A 22527-nucleotide genomic window follows, 5' to 3' on the forward strand; every position below is an offset into this window, starting at 1 on the left:
ATAGGTTTATTCTATCTTTCTAAAAAAGGAAGAAAGAAAACACAACATTTCGGCCGTGGAGCCTTCTTCTAAGATATTGTTTAAGTTCACACAGTAGGATGTTTCAGGACACAACTGAACAAGATACTGGGTCAATTAAATAACAAATGGCCTCTCATTTGGTCTTGTGTGTGTTTCTTTTATTCTGTGGTATTAATAATAATAATTAATAATTGCTTACACTTATATAGCGCTTTTCTGGACACTCCACTCAAAGCGCTTTACAGGTAATGGGGATCCCCTCCACCACCACTAACGTGCAGCATCCACCTGGGTGATGCAACGGCAGCCATAGTGCGCCAGAACGCTCACCACACACCAGCTATCAGTGGGGAGGAGAGCAGAGTAATGAAGCCAATTCATAGATGGGGAATTAATGTCAAGATGTCTCTATTTTCACACTCACTGTGGCTCCTCTCTGCTCTCCCTCTGCCTGCAGCTCTGGAATAATTTCTTTCACCTGTCTGTGGCATTCCTGACCCAGAGGAGCCTGCAGCTGGAGACTTTCTCCCCCACCAAGAGAGCAGCCATCCTCTGCAGGTCAGAACTCTTTCACCTTTCCTGCAGTAATGTCCACATGTTTACTGATAACAATAAAGACACACCAATTATCTTCTCTTCCACCTTCTACCTCCTGCAATTACATGACTTAACCTAACATAAAACTCCACGTTCAATTCAATTTCATTCCAAAATGATTATGAAAGTACTGTAATATTGTACATTGTGGGGACTCAGTTCGTTAGATATTTAAGACAGTACTACAGTACATGTATATTTGTAGAGGGGCCTTTTTCCAGTAGAGATCATAGTAAGAAGATGTTTACACTCATTGTTGAAATACCTGATGGCCTCTGGAACAAAGTAAATATTCTTTTATTTGTCTTGTGCTGTGAAGACGTCCTCCTTCAAAAGTTCAAAAGACTGATGAAGGATAGAAATGAGTCCTCAGTGATGGCACAGGCCTTCCTCAGGATCTGCTGGACATACAGCTGTGCCAGCGGGCTTAAGGGCTCGCCATTGATTTTAGAGCTGCTGTTCACAACATTTTGAAGGTATTTTTTTTAATAGTGATGTGAACAAACAGATAAAGGAAAAAGTTAAGTAATTTCTATAAAAGAGTAATACATGTTTGATAGGATTCGCTTTTGAAAACCAAAGGAACTCACTAAGTAAGAGCTGCTGGGATTTCTTCACAGTCTGTGATCTGTACCAACAGACTCACATTGGTCCCTACAGTACAAAACAATAGAAATATACTGTAGACTACAGGGAGGCCTGAACTGAAGGCACTGACACAGTCAACCCAGCAATTTTTCAGAAAGAACAGAGAAACATGAACCAACTCACACTGGGTTGGATCTTTGTTAATTATTCTTCTGATCTCGTATCCCTTTCTTCTCTTTCTCTCTGGTAATTCCTTTCCCTCCCACCTCTCTCTGCAGGTATGGGGATATGCGTGGAGTCCTTGGAGCCACTATCAGGGATATGTGGAATCGGCTTGGTAAGACATTGAGGCACAGAGACTTCTGACAATGAGCAAGCTGACCACGCCCCAGTACTGTCTGCACTGACCACACACCAGCCCTGTGCCCCAGTACTGTCTTCACTGACCACACACCAGCCCTGCACCTGTGGCTGGAAGGTTGCTGGTTTATATCCCGTGGCTGGCAGAGGAATCCTACTCCATTGGGCCCCTGAGCAAGGCCCTTAACCCCAGGAGCACTGTATAAATGGCTAACGCTGTGCTCTGACCCCAAGATTCTCTCCCTGTCTGTGTCTCATGGAGAGCAAGCTGGGGATATGTGAAAAAGACAAATTCCTAATGCAAGAAATTGTATATGGCCAATAAAGTGATCTTATCTTATCTGATCTTTATCCTGTACTCCAGCGCTGTGCCAGTATGTCCACATAATCCTGTACTCCAGCACTGTCCCAGTATGTCCACACAATCCTCTACTCCAGCACTGTGCCAGTATGTCCACACAATCCTGTACTCCAGCGCTGTCCCAGTATGTCCACACAATCCTGTACTCCAGCGCTGTCCCAGTATGTCCACACTGTGTGCCTGTGTGTTCTTACAGGGCAGCACAAGATGGCGTTTATCCCGGACCTGGTGGGCCCCCTGCTGGAAGTGACACTGGTGCCAGAGCCTGAGCTGCAGAGACTCACCCTCCCACTCTTCTACGACATGATGTTGTGTGAATACAACATCAGGGGCAACTTCAACACTGTGAGAGCCACTTATTATTATTATTATTATTATTATTATTATTATTATTATTATTATTATTATAGTACACAATGAACAGATCCAGTCATTGGATGGGAACCATTAGATCGTGTGTATTTCCATGAATGATTTTACAGGCTAATCTGTTCCCTGGAATTGAATTTGATTAAAACCGTGTCTAGATTTGGGGAGCAATGTGGTATGGACAGGATTTGAGGTACACTGTAGTGTGGTAGTGATGAGGGATGACAGCAGTGTGGACTAGAATCGGGGAACAATACAACGTTTTACAATACTATGTGACTGGAAATTGGGAACTCTCCAGTGTGTAGAGCTAAGGGGCACTGGAGTATACCGCATGCTGTGTGTACATTTGTGCTCAGCGCAGGAACAGAGGTAACAGGCAGTGCAGCCAGAGAATTGTGGTTCTACAGGTCCCCTGAGATGATCCAGTCTTTGCAGCACGGATGATTGTAATGGGGAAATAAATCTGTATACTGTATATCTCCAGTAACACACTTCACTACTCTCTTTATTCATGAGCTATGTAGACATTAACCTTTTGTGAAAAATACCAGTTTAAACACTTCTCTTGTTTAAAGTATCTTGTTTTGATACTTCTCTTGAAATTAGCTAAAAATTGTAGCCTTAGACTTTGAAATATGAGCCACTTCTGATATGCTGATGTCCATTTAGTCGTGAATACATGAAAACTAGCAGAGAGACTAGATGCATCCCGGCTGTGTGGTGTGCTCTGTCCCCTGCAGTTCGAAGATGAGATCATTAAGAAGTTGGACAGTGAGGTGGAGGGAGGCCGTGGCGACCAGCAGTACAAACTGCTCTTCCAGAAAACGTGAGTGCCCTGAAGACTCCAGGAGACCCTGGCGGATATTTGACTGTCAGTGAGAGAACAACTTGTCACCCAGCCTGGCTGTCCACCCCCGTGGATGGAGGGGATGGGGGGGTCACTGTGTGTGCTCACACCTCAGCACTGCAGCTGGATCATAGAGCACAGCTCGCAGGAGTCAACTGGCCACAAGAACATTAAACACACCACAGATTCCAATCCCTGACCACAACACATTATCGCTGGCATTTTATCATGTCATGTCAACTGAGCATTGTTGCCAGTGGGATTGAGTGATTTATTCTAATACACTGTAGTGACTTGTCTTGTTTATGTTTCTCATCCCTCCCTGCCCCCCCCCCCTCTTCTTCCGCCCTTCTCCTTGTCTCCCATCTCCCAGCCTGCTGGAGTGCAACAGGCAGCACCCCTTCCTGGCAGGGCATTGTCAGCAGTTCGTTACCTTGGTAACCGGACTGATGGAGCGCCTCTTGGACTACAGAGCCGTGATGTACGATGATAATGAGGCCTACCGAATGCGCTGCACCGTCAACCTGCTGGTACTATCTGTTCACTTCTCCCTCTTTCCAGCTCTGGGTGTCTTATTGCAGGTCTGTTGTCCTGCCTGCATCTCTGTTTTACTCTCTGAGGACACGCCCCTCTGACCAACTGAGCTTCTGCTTGTTTCAGTCTCTCCCTCACCATCTCTTTCACAGACCTGTCCTTGAGAAGAGTGTCCTGTGTCCTGTCTTTCTTTCTGTCTCACGTGCTCTCTTCTGCCTAAGATATTCCTCTCTGTCCTTAAGTCTTCATTTCTTCATGTGCTCTGTGCTGCACTGTGTTTCCTTCTCTAGCTCATATGACTTTCACCTGCTAGGCTGACCAACACTAGGCACCATTTGAGAAGAGGTGTAAATAATCCCACAGGTGCTCAGGTCTTCCATGAAAACCAGGAGAAGTTTAATTATCGAAGCCAGATGTTAGACTCTACAAAACCTCTTCATAAGGATTTAAAAATGGTAGATACAGTAAAGTCTTCAAAACTTAGTAGTAGCCTGGGTTCCCAGGAAAAGTACAGTGAGACCATCTCTGAGCTCTGTGACAGAACATTCTCACTGGCCTGGGATTCTGCCTTTTATCTTAAAAACTTCTCCCCTTGTTACTACAGGGCTCTTAAAGGCCTCTTAACTATTAACAAGTTCTTTTTTCTTTTCTTTTCCTGGTCTGATGTTGCAACGGACAATGCAAATAATCTGCAACAGGTAAGAGCACAACTTTAATTTGTTTTAAAATAAACCAGTTTGCCTCAAGTGTATTTGCAAGCTGCAATATACAGTAGCTCCATCACACTGACCCATCAGGCAGGTATTTATTCATCAGGAGTCTTCAAAAATGTCAACTTTAGATAAACCATGCAGTGTGACCCAGACTTAATATGTGTTTCTGTGCTTTAAATTGATGTAAGTTGTGTCAAGACAATCTAAGAACTTAGCTGTATCATGTCTGCCTCTCAACAGAACTTCTACAAGGAGATAGACCGACAGGAGATGTATATCAGGTAAGCAAAATATCCACTGTGGCGGTGCGGTGGCTCTGTGGCTCACCATCTGCGCCTGCAGTTGGAAGGTTGCCGGTTCGTATCCCATGGTCGGCAGAGGAATCCTACCCTGTTGGGCCCCTGAGCAGGGCCCTTAACCCCAGCTGCTCCAGGGGTGTGGTATAAATTGCTGACCCTGCACTCTGACTACCACTCTCTCCCTCTCTTTGTGTCTCATGGAGAGCAAGCTGGGGTATGTGAAAAGACAAATTCCTAGTTCAAGAAATTGTAGATGGCCAATAAAGTGATCTTATAACAGAGTAAACACTGTCCTATTTTCCTAATTAGATGATTTATTCAGTGTTGGCTCTTATTAACAAATGAGGGATCTATAATTTAAAGGTGGAACTCTAGTCTTCTCTAATAGTGTTGTGGTAAGCCGCATGGTTTAGTGGTGAGAATAGCATGACTCCCACTGTGTCTTTAACTCTAACCCACCACTTCGCCTAAATCAGAAATCAAGTACCTTCACTCCCTGACAGTACTAAACATCTTAGAGGTTGGAATTATTAAATGCATTAAATCACAAAGAGTTTACAGATGCAGACATCCTACAGTAAATAGTACCAGTAGTTCAGTATACATGTAACAGCCTATTATCAACCTCATGGTGCTCTGCAGCTGAACATTCACTGGACACCACAATACAATCTGATCCTTTCTTACTGAAAAGTGCTACATTAGAATAAAGTATTTATATTCTTATCCGCAAACGCCTTCAATGCATGAGTGTGCTACTTTTGCCTCTGGTGAAGTGCCTGTTGTAAAGAAGCATTCACAGCCCTGTTGTTTATACAGCCCAGCCAAGCTGTATAGAGATGCATGTGGAGAGATACTTTCCCAGACTCCCAGGCTGGAGTAGCTCATTGTAACGGAGTGCATTTGGCAGGGTTTCCTGATTAATGTCTCGGATAGAGGGAGTGTAGCGGTGTTGGGCCCCGAGTTAAAACACAGACAATAGCTTTGCCTCTAAGGCTCCAGGCTACTTCTACTATTACAAGTGCAACAGAAACAAATGTGTCACCGACAATAATCAAATTAACACAGAGGCCCCGGGGAAAGACTGGCATTCAAAGCCGATTAATCAGACATCACAGCAACAGCTGCTCCATCTCTAGAGCAAGAGCTTGTGGTCTGGAGGCTGGTGACACTGTCAGGCACGCTTCTGTGGGCTTGAGGACGGACAGTGCAACGGCAGACACTGGTCAGGGAGTCTCTGAGGCTGAGGCCTGAGCTTCTGAGTCCAGTGTTTCTTAGTCACCTGTCAGGTCAAGGAACCGTGCAGCCTGATGGAAGAGGGTGCCTGGCTCCCTGTCATTCTGCTTCAATCACTGTCAGCAAAGCATGAGCTCACTGAGCAGGCAGGTAATTCTGTATGCATTAGATTTTTAGAGAGTGAGAAGCCATGGACTTTTTATCACTGGAAAAAAAACAGAGAGAGGAAAACAAATTAAGCTGATTAAAGTCGTTATGTACAGTAGTATACACGTTATATTGTGTTCAAGGTTGGTCATAGACTTATTTTGTACAGCATACATATTGTACATACTGTTGCTTACAGTACTGTATATAATACAGTGTTTTATGCTTATTTCCATTTTAATTCACACTGTATATGGAACTAGGGGTATACTTCATTTAGTATGTATGTACTTTGTGTACTGTACATATTGTATCTTTGTAATGAGGACATAAAGTGTATGGATGACAATTCCAAAAAAGGATATAAAAAGGCAATGAGCAAAAAGCACCTGCACTTAATAAAATACCCCCGTGTTCAAAAACTGTGCATAATGGTGCATATACTGTAGTATAAATACAAATAGCATAAACATAAATGCGTTAGTCTATTAGGAAAATACAAATGACCCTAAACAATGGATTTTATTGGTTGGATTGTTTTTGACATGTTGTTAAGCTTTAACCACTGTTTGATAACAAGACAAGAGAACAGAAGAAAATTTCCTGTGTGACTACAACTTAATTCAACTAAATGTATGTTATTTTATTTAATGATGTTAGAAGGTCAAGGTACTGGAGCTTATTCACCTGGGTATTCTGGGTATTCTGGTTTTGACCAGACTATCTCTATCCTATTAGAGAGTGCCATGTGCTGGTATTGACTGTCCATGTATCTGGGTGTCAGTGTTGTCAGTGTTCATGGATCTGACTGTGTCTGGGTTCTGCACCTGGAACTGTTCATGGGTCTGAACCAGTCAGGGTACTGTATCTAGTTCTGTCTTCAGTTTTGACTTAAATGGTACTTTATCTCACATTGTCAATACTTCTAACTCAAATAAATCTCTCTCTCTCTGTCTCTCAGATACCTCCACAAGCTGAGAGATCTTCATCTACGCTATGAGAACTACACAGAGGCTGCCTTCACTCTTCTACTCCACGCCAAGCTGTTGAAGGTAAGAGGCTTTTCCACCCACTCTCCCCCTCTTTCCTTCTAAATCGATCATTTTTGCTCTCTCTTGCTCTTTTCCTGCCCCTTCTTCACCTCTCTCCCTCTTCCTCCACTCCTTCTTCCCTAACAGAAATTCAAATTTCCAATTCAAAGATATTCATTGGCACAATCAATAAGTTATAGAGAGACCTCAGCAATAACAATTAGCAAATAACATTTTAATATTAATTGAGAGACTCACTGTCTGTTCCTCAGGCTGGGACAGGAGATCACACACTATTATTATTATTATTGAGAGACAGGCTCACTGTCTGTTCCTCAGGCTGGGACAGGAGATCACACACTATTATTATTATTATTGAGAGACAGGCTCACTGTCTGTTCCTCAGGCTGGGACAGGAGATCACACACTGGATTATTATTATTATTATTATTATTATTATTATTATTATTATTATTATTATTATTATTATTATTATTATTATTATTATTATTGAGAGACAGGCTCACTGTTCCTCAGGCTGGAACAGGAGATCACACACTGTATTATTATTATTGAGGGACAGGCTCACTGTCTGTTCCTCAGACTGGGACAGGAGATCACATATTGTATTATTATTATTATTATTGAGAGACAGGCTCACTGTTCCTCAGGCTGGGACAGGAGATCAGACACTGTATTATTATTATTGAGAGACAGGCTCACTGTTCCTCAGGCTGGGACAGGAGATCACACACTGTATTATTATTATTATTGAGAGACAGGCTCACTGTTCCTCAGGCTAGGACAGGAGATCACACACTGTATTATTATTATTATTATTATTATTATTATTATTATTATTATTATTATTATTATTATTATTATTATTGAGAGACAGGCTTACTGTTCCTCAGGCTGGGACAGGAGATCACACACTGTGTTATTATTGAGATACAATTCTATTGAGTTTCTCACAGTGTGCATGCAGTGCTTATCTCATCCCTTCTTCTGGGTGTGTTTTCTGGGTGGGTTGGGCTGTTAAATATGCATGTTTATTCTAACTGTGCTCATTGCATGTGCAGACTCACTGTTTCTGTTTCCTGGCAGTGGTCTGATGAGCCGTTCTCAGCACAGATGCAGGGCTTTGAGACACTGCACACCCACAGACAGGTGAAGGAGAGTCTCTACAACAAGATAATTGACTACTTTGACAAGGGCAAGGTACCGAAAAATCCATTGATTTTCTAATGTTTGGAAAAGTCAAACACATAGTCATTTAGCTGTTTAAGGTTTTTTCTTCTTCTCTCTTATGTTGTCTTGTCACAACCAATGTTATACAAAAATGTATAGTACAACGTCAATAGTGAGAACATAATAAACAGATGACCTTTAGCCCTCCTGTGTTCATTATATTTCTGTAAATTTAAGTGACATTAAGCACTTAAAAGACATGTGAGCAGACTGTTGAACAATGGAATAGAACTGTAAACTTGTTGAAAGACAATTTTAAAACAACGATAGAAGCTTAATTTTTCCACAGTTATCAAGTCAAAATAACTTTCCACCTGTCCTCATCGTTCAGCTTACAATATGCACACTTTATGTATCTAAGACCACTGTTTTTATTTTTTTTAATTTTGTGTAATGCTTCAGTGCTGAACAATTAATCTACAAACTCTAAATCCCTTTACCACTGTATGCCTTTAAGTTATTTGCCTTCTATGATCTTACTATATTGCACATTATTGCCTTCCTTAATGCAAAAATATGTACTGATATTACACTTGATTTTCTATGCATTACCCTACTTCTGAATACTATCTAAATCCTCTTGTATTGACCTAATCACATCCTAGTTAAAGTCTGTTCTCTCAGGTGTTGATCATCTCGTTATCTGCTGGAAGTCAGTTGGTTATGGGGGAAACAGTGGTACAGTATTCTGTGCCAGGATCCAATGCATCGTCTGGCTCTCTTGACAGATGGTGGCAAATTAGAAAGCAGTTTTATTTCCCTGTGGTATTGTAACCCAGTTTTACATAACTGTTAATACAGTTTGTCACACAGGGGGAACAGCGATCTCCTCCCTCTGATTCTGGTTTCTGGTTGCACTACACTAGTTATCAGAAACTTTGCAGCTGGGTAGGAGCAAAGGGTTAGGGACAATACTCCCAGTTTCTCCGTCATGAGCAACCAAACAGCAAATGCCCTGTATTAATCAAGAGGCTGACACACACCAGAAAGGCCATTTTATGTCATTTTGTGTACTTGCAAACATAGTCGTTTATTGTTCAAGCTCACTTTTGGATAGTGTTCTATTCTGGCCTTACTTTAACACTCAGCCAGTTGATTAGAATATGTCATTGATAAAGACAAACAGGTTAAAAGAACTGAATGTCCTCCTAATGTTCTTTAGTCATGCAATTCAGCTGACAATATCTGACATCACATTTGATAATGGCGCCCTCTCGTGCATGGGACACAGCACTTCAGAATTGTCTGTTGGGAACTGGCTCTGCCTGCCTACAAGTCTTTGAACACCGTATGAAGACAATGTCTTCCAGACATACAGGCTTTGGAAATAGTATCACCAGAATGAAAGCTTTTTATTGATTCTGAAAAAAATGTTAGTTTGGCCTCTGTCTAATCTTTATTTAAAAGCTTGAGTAAATGTTTATAGAGGTAAAGATACTAAGAGGAATTGTTAAGTGCAAGCTGAAGCATTTTGATTTTATTTATTCCTTACCGGAACAAAGCCAGGAATTGTCTCGTGCGTTAAGCATCAGTAGTTTTCTTAACTGCATTGTCAGACACCTGTCTCTTTGGCTTGCAAGTTTTTTTTGTCAACCGACAAGACACCTCTTACCATTTTGTAAAAACAAAATTCTCACTTTTTCAGAAAGCATTTGGAGGTCATGTATACCGTACGTATCTAATAAGTATATCAATTTAAGCATAAAGAAGAAAAAGTAAAAGAATGATATTTTGGCTTAAAGTAATTGTGAGTTAAGGAAACAGGAGTGCCTATGAAAGATCTGTGCAGGTGCAAGGAGTTGCAGGACTCCCTACAGTGCCAGGCTGCAGAAGGCGACCCTGGAGACAGTGAGGCCCCAGGCCTGTGGTCTCAGGTCCCCTGTGAGCTCATGTGCTCCTGGGTCACCAAAGGCCCTCAGAGACTGAAGCCAATGTGCAGCTCTTAGCCTCAGTGCCACTAATGAGGCTCCCTGCTCCTGGTGTCACACGGAGGACAACACCCACCCCTACTCCTCTCCCCGTCTGTTTCTCTCTGGCTCTTCTCTAGATGTGGGAGGAGGCTCTGGTGCTGTGCAAGGAGCTGGCGCAGCAGTACGAGAATGAAATCTTCGACTACGAGATGGTCAGCGCCATCCTGGTCAGTGAGTGTGGGAGGGCGGAGGGCTGGTCATGCTGACAGCGGGGGCAGCGAGGTCAGACTGCGAGGGGAGCAGGAGCGGGTGGGAGATCAGGAAATTAATATTAAAGAAGGGAGGGCGGGGGAGAGAGGGTGAGGGATAGCACAACAGATGGATGTGACAGAGAGCTGGGCGGAGAAAGGGTGAAATGAGAGTCTGTCAGTTCTGTGAATACCTCTGACAGAGTGCCAAACCCCATGATGAAGTGCTTAAATAATCCCTCCACTCCACCACAGAGCCAGTTTTGCTGACAGACATTGGGCTCATTTGGGATCTTCAGGTAATTTTCGTGTGGTGCCCATATTTCTACGTCACTGTTTCCACTCAGCTAAAATGCACTCTGCAGGGACCAGTGAGGCTGTCCGCCTTACGGTGCCTTCAGCTCCTACTCCTCCTCTCCTGCTCTCTCCATCTGCCTCTGTCTGATTAATTCAATCAAACCTTGTTTCAGGCAGGCATTCTGGGCTGTTTGACAAAGTGATAACAAATGTCCCTGCTGTGCTTGTTACACCACCCAACATGAGCGCCAGTCAGAACTGTCAGAACTGCTTAATGACAAGTGTTTTGGACAGCGCTCTACTTGGGTAGAGCCAAGCTGCATTCTTAGCTGAAGAAGAGTGTCCTAATAGGAGAATCAGTGTTTTGCTTTCTAGGAGGTTCAGCCACCTGATTCCTAAGGTTTTTGTAAATATTTCTCCCTTACATCTTTGTTTTTGCAACAGTATAGCAGGAAGTGCCTCTTTGTCTCTTTTGAATTACCGTTTACAGATTTTCTGCCCTTCCTGGTCGTCAAGAGCTGTTTTTGATAAATATATTTTTACAGAACTCCAACTGGAGCTACACTTTCGCACTCAGTCTGGGTGGAGTTTGGCTGGTGAAGATTTTTGTAAAGGGTTTAATTTTAAAGAAGTGTCTCTTCATAGTGCAGAGACCCCTGCATGCCTTTTCTTTACATGTGTTTGCTGAACATGTGTGAGACCCTGGTAAGAGTATCTGGAGGAGTGTTTCCCTGGTGGGTCTGTGGGCAACAGCAGGTCTAGGCCATCAGCACAGAGCAGGAGTGTAGTTTCTCTGTTGTGTAGAGTGCTATCACAGTCCACAGACTACTGAGGTTGTTCATTAATGAAAAAACTGAGCAGAATTGGACCGCAGCCCTCCCTCACCCACTTCTCTGAGTGCAGAATTCCTTTTCCTGCAGATTTCCACTGCACACAGATTCTCTGAGAACATTGGTTTGATTACATTGTTGACATCCCCCTTACACAGCTTTAAATAAGCTTCTAAAACATCAAACAGTGGGAGCTGAACCGAACTAAAAGCTTTTTACAATCGATAAAACAAGATACATTTACTTTTGTTTTTGTGTTTTTATTGTACAGTTTAGAAGTGTGCGTAGGGTATAAATATTCGTGTTCAACATTCAGGAATTGATAATACAAAACCTTTTCCTACATTACTGCTCACACTGGTGCCTCCGTTGTAATTGGGGTTGACCTTTCTGCACCATTACAAGTAAGAGTTGTACTGTATGTCCTGTGTCCCTGCTCCCATGGTCTGCAGCTTCCTGACATGTCTGATGCTGTCCACTGGCATCTTTTCCTGGGCTCTACAGTGTGGAGCTGGACTCTGACCTCCTGCCATGACCTTTCGTTGACCTTTAAGTCTTTGGGTCCTGGTAGTTTTTAATTTCTGCCCTAATCTTTTAGTTTGTGGTGAAAGCAGTTTGATCCAAACTTACACTTTCTCCACCTGACTGATAGATTTTCAGAATATTTGATCAAGAATGCTCCATTGGCCTTTCTGTCTGTTTGCTATGTTTTGGGGTTATATTCTTTAGATAACATTGTAATATTAGCAACACAAATACAGTACGTCTGTTCAATCGATTCTTCTATTTCTTTTTTTGGGAGGTAAGTAATCTTTCTCTGATGAAGCAGGTTTTATAGTGAGTTAAACTCAATAACTTGATCTGTCTGAGGCTTGTGATGTTCTTGCCATGACAGAAATCTGAGGTTGCTGACAGCTTCACACTGTCAGTGCAGACAAGTTACAATTTTGTTTCATTTTTGTCCTTGTTGATATTTAACAAACTTGAATGTTTTCCTAATTTTAAATATTTGTTGTACATTGTATCTAGATTTATCGCATCAATTTTGGGGAGCTCAGTGGGTAATAGATTTAATGCAATTATTGTCTCAAAGAGATATAAAACAAAATATTGACTTTTACAATCTGCAATGCAATGTAATCATACATCAGTAGCGTCATACTGTAATCAGTAAGTTCAGCAAATATTTTCTTTCTAATATGATTATATTTTGTTCTAATATGATGAAAAATATATGCAATTTATTTTATATACAATTTCTTAAAAATAACATTTATTATATTGTCCTTATTCCTGTTAATCTCACGATTACAAATGCAAATGACACTGTCTCACTTCTATTTACCTGGGATACAGATTTTTGGAGTTATTCTTTGTACCTCACAATGATGCCATTCTGAGTCTCTGCCAGCATCAAAAAAGACCTGTCCCCCATCTCTCTCTCCCTTGCGCCTCCTACTAAAGACATCCACAGCCCTCCAGGACATCCTTGAGCTCCATCACTCTCACACCCTTCTCCCTTTGTCCTGCCCTTTCTGTGCCACTCTGTATCCCCTGTATCTCCTGATGTCTCTCTCTGTCTCTGTCACTCTCTGAGAGTAGCAGGTCCAGGCGAAGTTCTATCAGAACATCATGACGGTGCTGCGCCCCAGTCCAGATTACTTTGCAGTGGGATACTATGGACTGGGCTTCCCCTCCTTCCTCAGGGTCAGTACTGTGTGTGTGTTTATAGAAAGACATGTAACTGTCTTTAAGAATGGGTGGTGTGGTGCACTGTATAGAATTACCTCCTCGCAGTGCTGGGGCCCTGGGGTCAGTTCTGGTCCTGGGGTGCTGTCTGTTTGTTTGTTCTCTCCATGGTCACATGGGTTTCCTCCAGATGCTCCAGTTTCTTCCCACAATCCAAAGACATACTGTAAGATATGTCAAATGGCTACTGTGAAATTTGACCCTGGTATCTGTGTTTGTGTGTCTGTCCTGCGATGGACTGGCGTCCTGTCCAGGATGTATACTACCTTGCACACTTTGCATGTCAAGAACGGCTCTGGCTCCACCGCAGCCTTCAACTGGATAAAAGTGTCTTTCTGAATATGTAGACTCTCTATGAGATGCTTCTTCCTTCCTCCACTACATTTCTTTCCCACATGATCTCTCCTTCTACACTCCGTCACTGCAGAACAAGGTGTTTATCCACCGTGGGCGAGAGTATGAGAGGAGAGAAGACTTTGAGCTGCAGCTGCTGTCACAGTTCCCCAGTGCAGAGAGGATGAAGAGCACAGCACCCCCTACTGAAGACATCCACAGCTCTCCAGGACAGTGTATCCTCTGAAACCTGGAAAGACGGTAGAGAGACAACAAGGTCCAGAAACACAGGGAATGATGAAAACTAGACAAGAAGTACCAGGACAATGTGACATAATTGTTCTTCTGCAGTCTCAGGTGCAGCTCTCAGAATTTTCATATTCCTTCAGTACATTAGAACATACATGAGGATTACAAAATTTGAACATTTGGTCATCTTGCTTATTTAGTTGCCAATAGGTAGACAATTAGTCTTTCCACAGTAATTCATCAAGGATTAGGATAATTTCTTCTGGACCCCTTTCTGGGTTGAAATGCCTCTTATTTTCATGGTTTAATCACAAATCTGTGTTCATACTCTATGCCCATAACTTTTTGCTGAAGCAGTTGGTGGTGTAAACAGTCAAGTTGAGTTCTTGAACCGAAACTTCCCAAAATCACCTCATTTCAAAATCTCATGGTCTTGACTGTGCCATTGTGTCTTTGTGTCACTATCCGTTAATGGATGTGCTTTCCTGTTATAGTGAGTTGCATTGTTCAAGTGCGTTTCAGTGTACCCCAGTCCCTCTCGTGTGTCAGAGTAACTCATGTTACTCACGAGTATGTGTGACTTACTCTCTTCCTTCAGAGGTGAACGTCCTTGACTGAATCATAGATATCCAGTGCTTTACAGTACAGCCAGTCCTGGTGGAGCCAGCCCATATCAGGAACCAGAGTGTCCCAGACCAGATTCTGGAGTATGTACTCCTCTCTTCTCCTTGTCTTCCCCTCCCCTTCTCCTGTCTCCTCATCCCTCCTGTAGGTGTGTCAGTGCACACGTGCATCTGTAAGCTCCCAACTAAAGTAGAATCAGTTAGAGGTTTCAAAGAAGTTCATAAATAAACAAAATATTTCACAATTTTACATTTTGAAGTAATGAATGAAATGAGTGCAGAGTGCAGTGTCTGTCAAGATCACCTCTGGGAGTTTCAGATTGGGCTGTAACTTCTGTTCCTTGTGTCTCCTCCAGTTTCTACAAGGTCAATAAAGTCAAGTGCTTCACATACTCCCGGCCAATCAGAAAGGGACCCAAAGACCCTGACAATGAATTTGCAGTGAGTAGGGGCAGGAGCGTCTTTATTGAGGGCTGCATTGTTATAGTTCTGAGTGTGATCAGAGGGACAGGGGCATCTGTAGTGAGGGCTGCACTGTGTTATTGTCCTGAGTGGACATTTGGTACCCCGCCTCCAGGGAAACAGTAAATGTTCTCTTTCACCCAAGATCTGCGATCAAAACCCAGGTGTGTCTAATTAAACAATCTGACATCTTGGCTCAAGGCCACCCTATGGCTTAGGTTTCAGCCAAGATGGTGGATTTCACCAGAAGCCTCCTCTCACTCTCTTACACAGGTATGGTTTGGATCTTCACCTTTTTTAGGAGGTTTTAAAGATGGAACATATCTGGGGCTTGAACAAAACATTTCGAAAGTCACCTTGTCAGTCATACTGTCTGTCATCTTGGCATGTGATAATTGCTTGTGAATATAATCACAGCTGAAATGAAGATGAAAAAAAGAGAACTGTGTCAATTTGATAATTGAATTCCCTTTCAATCATTTTTTGTCTCACTCTCTCAGTCATTTTGTTCTTCTTTCTCAGTCCATGTGGATTGAACGCACTACCTATGAAACAGCATACAAACTACCTGATATCTTGCGCTGGTATGAGGTCATCAGCATGGACACGGTAAGTCTGTGGTTCTGTCTGACTATGTGCAGCACAAGGTCTGAGTCTCTGTTCACCTGTGTGCAGATTTATTATTTTGGTAATAATGTTTGTTTAATCCCAGAAAGTGCATCTGTGTCCCTGCTTCTCCTCACTGGCAGAAAGGCTATCTGCCTGTGTGCAGTTTCTATGGTGAGGCTGTGGTCACTGAGCCTGTATTTCATCATGGTCTGTTTCCCTTTGCTGCCTCTACCCTACTTAGATTCTCAGATGAGTGTATTGTCATTTTAAGGTCCTGTAGCATTGTCCGCCTGTGTGCAGCACCAGCTCTGAGCCTCTCTGTCTGTGTGCAGCACTAGCTCTGAGCCTCTCTGTCTGTGTGCAGCACCAGCTCTGAGTCTCTCTGTCCTCCTGTTTATCACCCTTTCTGCCCATCTCTTCCTGGCTGCCAGTCTGTGTCTTTCTCACCACATCACCACAGCTGTCTGCCTTCCAGGTGACCCTCAGCCCTGTGGAGGTTGCTGTGGAGACCATGCAGTCGACCAATGAGAAGATTGCTCGAGTGGTGAGGCAGCACCGTGGTGATGCCCGTCTTCCTGTTTCTCCCATGTCCATGCTGCTAAATGGCATAGTGGATGCTGCTGTCATGGGCGGCTTCGCCAAGTACGAGAAGGTCTGTCCAATGTCCTGAGTCTGTGTGTGTCTGGTGTTTAATGCTGGGAGCTTGCTCCTTACCAGGATATCCAGTCAGTTCTTGTTTTTCCTGTAGGCTGAGATTATTCTGCATTGCTTTACGATCTTTCCTCCCAGCAGTGTTTCAAGCTTGTTTTTGAGGGCCCTGTTGGCTGGGATTGAAACGCAGTGATGTGTGGGATTGCTGGCTGTTGTCTATGTTAGTGTAAAGGCTGGCGATGTCAGTCCTGAAGAGGATAGCCGTCACTGGTGTCCTGCTTTATTTGCTTTAATTTTCTCCACAGACTTCTTGATGTAACTGTTGTGTTTGGTGAAGGCTGGGCTGATATAATAGTCAATGAATTCTGCAGAACTGTAGGACTTTCTGCTGCTGTCTGATACTGTGGGTTGGCCGCATGATACTATGTGTGGTATCATGCAGCTCTCGGGGGTTTGTGAAGTTTAGGTAGTACGGTATGTAGAAGTTTTACTGTGATCCTTGTGGCCTCCACCACGCCCTGGAGGATTTGTCAGATTTCCTTTGCAGTGGCAGGTAGATCAGTGTGTTGTTTTTCTGTAGTGTTCCTGGTTCTTTAGTTACCTGTGCGCCTCTAGAAAGTACTGTTCTCTATCCATGATGACAATCCTGCTGCCTTTGTCTCCAAGGACCCTGTCTGTTGCAATCCATAATTCCTGTGTGAAATAGAGCCTATCTTTAGTTGAACAAATATTTATATCAATTAAACATATATATTCTGTCATATACTGGGAACTAGTTAGTGGTTTACTTTTTAGCTTAATGTAAGTTCAACAGCATTTAAAGCAAATTGCATTGGTGAAATTGACTGGAGATTCATCTGCAGAGTGATCTTAAGTGCTTCATACAGTATATTGAATATTCAACTTTACAATCTATTTTAAAATCCCTTTTGAGATGGCGAACAGATTTTTTTTCATTCCAATGAAAATCAATTTCCCATTCATACTTATCAATATGAATATGTAAATGAATGATTTTTAAATTCTTGACCCTTGAAAAGAAAAACTAAAATACATACTAACATCAAGCCAGCAGCCATATCACCCTGAAACTCACAACTGGCAACCACTGAAGCTAAGCAGGTGTGAGTCTGGTCAGTACCTGGATGGGTGACCTCCTGGGAAAAACTAAGGTTGCTGCTGGAAGAGGTGTTAGTGGGGCCAGCAGGGGGCGCTCACCCTGCAGTCCATGTGGGTCCTAATGCCCCAGTATAGTGACGGGGACACTATACTGTAAAACAGGCGCCGTCCTTCGGATGAGATGTAAAACCGAGGTCCTGACTCTCTGTGGTCATTAAAAATCCCAGGGCGTTTCTCGAAAAGAGTAGGGGTGTAACCCCGGCGTCCTGGCCAAATTTCCCATTGGCCTTACCAATCATGGCCTCCTAATAATCCCCCCTCTATGAACTGGCTACATTACTCTGCTCTCGTCCCCACTGATAGCTGATGTGTGGTGAGCGTTCTGGCGCACTATGGCTGCCGTCGCATCATCCAGGTGGATGCTGCACATTGGTGGTGGTGGAGGGGAGTCCCCATTACCTGTAAGTCAAGAATCCTAGTCAATGTTATCAAGGTTGTCTGGTTAACAGTGTACCTGATAGGCAAAGCTACACAAAAAGCAGACAGTCCAAAGAAGAAATTGAGCTCCACACAGTCAGGCAATTAGCCATCTAAACAAAACACCTTATTTTATAACACTACTCAGACAGCCTCTTTTCAATGCATGTGACAAGAATATCCTCTGCAGCCATTAATTCCACAGAGAGTACCATCAGGGTAGTATCATGAAATGCATAAAGATAATAATGCCAAACTAGCAGGTCGTTTTAACAATTTAACATAACACCAACTAATAACATTTAATAAACCACTTCAAGAAGGGAGATGCTTCAGCATGAGTAGGCTGCAAAGGAACAGGTAAAGGTTTATTCCATGTTGAAAGAAAAAGAAAAAAAAACTGGTGTCTCTTTTCTTTTAAGCATGGAATAAACCTTGACCTGTTCCATTCAATAAACCACTTTACTTTATCACAAAATTTACATTGAGGAAATTATTTCTCTCATCGAGGATAGTGTGTCTTCCTGCAGGTTAGTGTGAACACATTGTTGTGATTTTGGCGTCACCTGATCATTAAACAGCCACTTTAAAACATAAATATTCAACAGTGTCTGTAACATTCTTAGTGAGACCATTAAGCTAGTCTCCATAAGGACTGACGAAGGGACAAAGGCAATTTATGGACAGCAGAGACACTGCATAGGAACAGACAGACAGAGACAGGAATAAGGACAGTCATCATCATCAGTGTTCTGGAAAATTCTTCACCCATCCAGGTCTTCAAACCTTGTTTCAGTGCCTGCAACAGGGGATGGGATGTTAAAGCACAGAGTACTTGTAGAATATTTGTACTTTTTTCCATACATTGTTATACCAAATATTGTACTTGTATAAAACCGTGAATAGTGTACAGTATGTGCATATGTGTTCCACTTCAATCATGTCTGTAGGAGGTTGAGCCCTGGAGCTCACAGAGCTGTACATATCTGATCACAGTATGATCGTTGTGTATTGTACAGTCGTGTTATTTAGCGTTAATAAATATTTCTCCTATCTATGTTTGGGTCTGAGTACTGCTCGTTTATCGAGCTGTGCTGGAGAATACAATATCGATGTGCCGTGTAACGGTATTCCATGACTTCAGGGGCTTATTTTCCTTTATAGTTTACTTGCATAGCACGCTTGTGTAAGAACCTTTATATTGATGTAATGATTGCTCTATATTGTTATTGTATCAAACCCCTGATCTGTAAAAATATCAACCATTTTTCTGCACATACAGTATTCTACACAGAAAAGACCATTGGCTGTGATGATCCATCTGTGTCCAGGAGCATCAGTGAGTCTGTCTCTTTATCTGTCTCTCTCTTAGGCTTTTTTTACAGAGGAGTACATGAGGGATCACCCAGAGGAGAAAGAGAGGATCTTGCAGCTTCAGGACTTAATTGCCTGGCAGGTAATATATTTAATTTTCCTTATCTGGTAATTAAAAGAAGCATGTTTGCAACAGAAAGCAAAGACTGGCCATAGATACCCATTGCTTTGTCATTCATTAATTGAATTATTTAAATTTCCGCTTCCATTTAAGTACTGAAAGTTCTGTGTTTTCCTCTTACTCCACCATATCAAATTGGGTTATAAGAGTCTATGGACAAATACTCAAAGAACTAAATAGTTTAACCAGTAGTTGCAAATTGTCCAGTCTCCTCCACTGAAGCTTTGTGATTGTCATCCTCAAACATTGCCAGCAGCTACTGTATATCACCATGCAACTCACAACTGGCAACTCACTGAAGCTCAGCAGGTATAAGCCTGGTCAGTACCTGGATGGGAGACTCCTGGGAAAAACTAAGGTTGCTGCTGGAAGAGGTGTTAGTGGGGCCAGTAGGGGGTGCTCACCCTGAGGTCTGTGTGGGTCCTAATGCCCCAGTATAGTGACAGGGACACTATACTGTAAAAAGGCGCTGTCCTTCAGTTGAGACATAAATCTTCCTTTGGATGAGATGTAAAACCGAGGTCCTGACTCTCTGTGGTCATTAAAAATCCCAGGGTGTTTCTCAAAGAGTAGGGGTGTAACCCCGGCGTCCTGGCCAAATTTCCCATTGGCCTTACCAATCATGGCCTCCTAATAATCCCCCCTCTATGAACTGGCTCCATCACTCTGCTCTCCTCCCCACTGAGAGCTGGTGTGTGGGGAGCGGACTGGCGCACTATGGCTGCTGTCGCATCATCCAGGTATGGCTGCACACTGGTGGTGGAGGAGGGGATCCCCGTTACCTGTAAAGTGCTCTGAGTGGAGTGTCCAGAAAACCGCTATACTGTATACTGTATGTGTAGGGAATTATTATTATTATTATTACACAGGCTGAAGCCTCCTCGCCCCCCTTTATTAACCTGCTCCTCTTTCTCAGATCCCCTTGCTGGCAGAAGGGATAGAGCTGCACGGCCAGCGGGTGACTGAGGACCTGCGCCCGTTCCACCAGCGCATGGAGGAGTGCTTCTCCCAGCTCCGCAGCAAAGTGGAAAAGCAGTATGGAATGAGGCAGCTGGTGAGGCAGGATGACGCTCCGTGCACTCTGACACACTGACTGAGACATTGACACACCCACATGGTGAAACACACTGACACAGCAGCTGCAGGGGACAAGAGTCCTTCCTTCCATCAAACTGAGTAACCCTGTGGTCCTGTTAGTTCAATCACCTCATTTGGCATTGTCGCTCCTTCTGTATACTGTTTTCTATCCATTAACTCATTTTCATATTAACTCATTGTTTTTATAAATAAGATCATTATTAATCATGATAATTAATATCATGATAATAAATTAACGTGAATTTGCGATATCTGTATCAGGAGGTCAAGAACTTACCCATATAACACCGTGTCTTTCGAAGGTCTTCTGTTCAGTCTGATCCTAATTCTGGGGTCCCCGATTCCTGCAGGCTCACTTCTGTGCCTGAATGCTCTTTTGGATGGATAGAGCTACAGTACTCCTCTGTCTCTCAGGGACACTGTATCCATTAGCGCTGTGTTGATCACCCTTACTCTCTGTTACTCATGTAAACGTATTCAGAGAAAGGCAATGCAGCAGCTTCTGCCTCCTGTACTGTGATCCCAATACTCCTGGCATTGCTTTCTCCAGCCAGGGACAGGTGGGGGGCGCCCACGGTCCATGATGACCCTGTACAAGCCTTTGTCCCCCGTCTCTCAAGTCCGCGAGGAGCCCAAGACCAAGCAGAGGTAAGTCAGAGTGTGTGAGCCAAACACTTGCTGTGTGAAAGGGGACAACAGGAAAGATGAGACCTTCAGTCTGACACAAAAATGCCGCTTCTCTGATGGATGTTGAATTCCTCAAGGGGGCAGCAGGAGGCCACCCCATCACTCCTTTACAGCCCGGACACAAGACAAGACCTGGAGCTTCAGAGTGAGGCAGGGAGAGGGGGGATGGGAAGGGGGCAGTGAAAGGATGCAAGAGAGAAGGAGGTAAAAGAAAGAAGTGAGGGAAGATGATGGAAAAAGGGAGAGTGGAGGGTGACAAAGACTTGAGTTTGTGATGTTGTTAATTGTCCATTTGATTCATTCTGATTTCATTATTTCTCACTTCTACTTTTTTACATTTTTTGTATAGTGCATTTTTCTTACATAATTTCTAGATCGGCTTTGATAATATGGGTGGAATTGACATATACTGTATAGCCTAGTTGAATTGAAGCACATTGCACTGGGATACCGAGAGGGAAAAGGTGTACAGTAGGGTTGGCTGCTGACATTGTCAGAATTGACTGACTGTGATCTAGAAAGAACAGGCTGGTCTAGAGAATGACTAAAGATTGAAAGAGCCCTGGGTGGTGTGGTGAAGAGACAGCAGCCAATGTTTGCAAGTGTAAAGTGCCTTCAGCTGACACAGTCCTCTAATTCATAGAGGCTGATTACTTTCTTACTGCATCTTCCCTGTACAGCTTTGCTATCACTGTGCTTGTTGATGTCAGTTTAATGTAACACTGCACACAATCACTAATTCAATTAGTAATTGTTCAATGCCACAAAGAATTTAAATAGCTCAAATAACCATCTCATTGTTACCATACTCAACTCAAGTATTTAATAATTTAAAAAGGTTCCATTTGAAGGAAATGGACTAAATTCCTATAGAAGTCCTGTTTCCACCTTGGGAGAAAAGGCACTGAGGACAGTTTAGCTTGCAATAGTGCTCTGCAGCTCAGGTGCTGACAAATCAGATGAACTCTCATTGTTTAGTTGAAGCAGAACAACCTATTTGAGGCTTCCGATTGTTTACTTGTGTAATAAAATTACACTGATGACCCTGTAAGTACTGTAAACCTCAATGTATTTTTCTCCAATTACTCTGTATCCCTGCCTTTCCTTTGTCCCCTTCTCTCTTTCTGTTTTCCGCCTGTGTCTCTTGGTTCCTCTGCTTTGGCCTGACTGGTTTTCTGTCTTTCTCTTTTCTTGCTTCCCTCTCCATCAGTCGGAGTAGCTCAGTCCCCAAGGATGCTCCAGAGAAAGACAGACAAAGTGCTGAGAAGAAAGAGAAGAGAAGGAGCCAGTTCCTCTCCCTATCAGGATCTAAGAGTGCCTCCACAGTCCAGGT

General features: G+C 43.0%; 1 protein-coding gene across 2 annotated transcripts in view; it reads left to right on the forward strand.

The window, feature by feature from the left end:
- The window catches only part of LOC148673874 (dedicator of cytokinesis protein 2-like), a 260919-nt gene that overhangs the window by 233708 nt on the left and 4684 nt on the right, over positions 1–22527 (forward strand). For both annotated transcript variants that reach the window (XM_088630800.1, XM_088630801.1), the window contains 19 exons: positions 479–579; positions 1485–1543; positions 2124–2272; positions 3040–3125; positions 3520–3676; positions 4634–4674; positions 7037–7127; positions 8214–8327; positions 10405–10494; positions 13245–13349; positions 13819–13960; positions 14599–14680; positions 14953–15037; positions 15581–15667; positions 16143–16319; positions 19287–19370; positions 20326–20463; positions 21058–21155; positions 22405–22525. In XM_088630800.1, the coding sequence (XP_088486926.1) occupies positions 479–579; positions 1485–1543; positions 2124–2272; positions 3040–3125; positions 3520–3676; positions 4634–4674; positions 7037–7127; positions 8214–8327; positions 10405–10494; positions 13245–13349; positions 13819–13960; positions 14599–14680; positions 14953–15037; positions 15581–15667; positions 16143–16319; positions 19287–19370; positions 20326–20463; positions 21058–21155; positions 22405–22525 (2007 nt within the window). The remainder of the gene's footprint in view (positions 1–478; positions 580–1484; positions 1544–2123; positions 2273–3039; positions 3126–3519; positions 3677–4633; positions 4675–7036; positions 7128–8213; positions 8328–10404; positions 10495–13244; positions 13350–13818; positions 13961–14598; positions 14681–14952; positions 15038–15580; positions 15668–16142; positions 16320–19286; positions 19371–20325; positions 20464–21057; positions 21156–22404; positions 22526–22527) is intronic.

This window comes from Lepisosteus platostomus, chromosome 4, assembly GCF_059453375.1.
Source record: "Lepisosteus platostomus isolate fLepPlt1 chromosome 4, fLepPlt1.hap1, whole genome shotgun sequence".
NCBI lineage: Eukaryota > Metazoa > Chordata > Actinopteri > Semionotiformes > Lepisosteidae > Lepisosteus > Lepisosteus platostomus.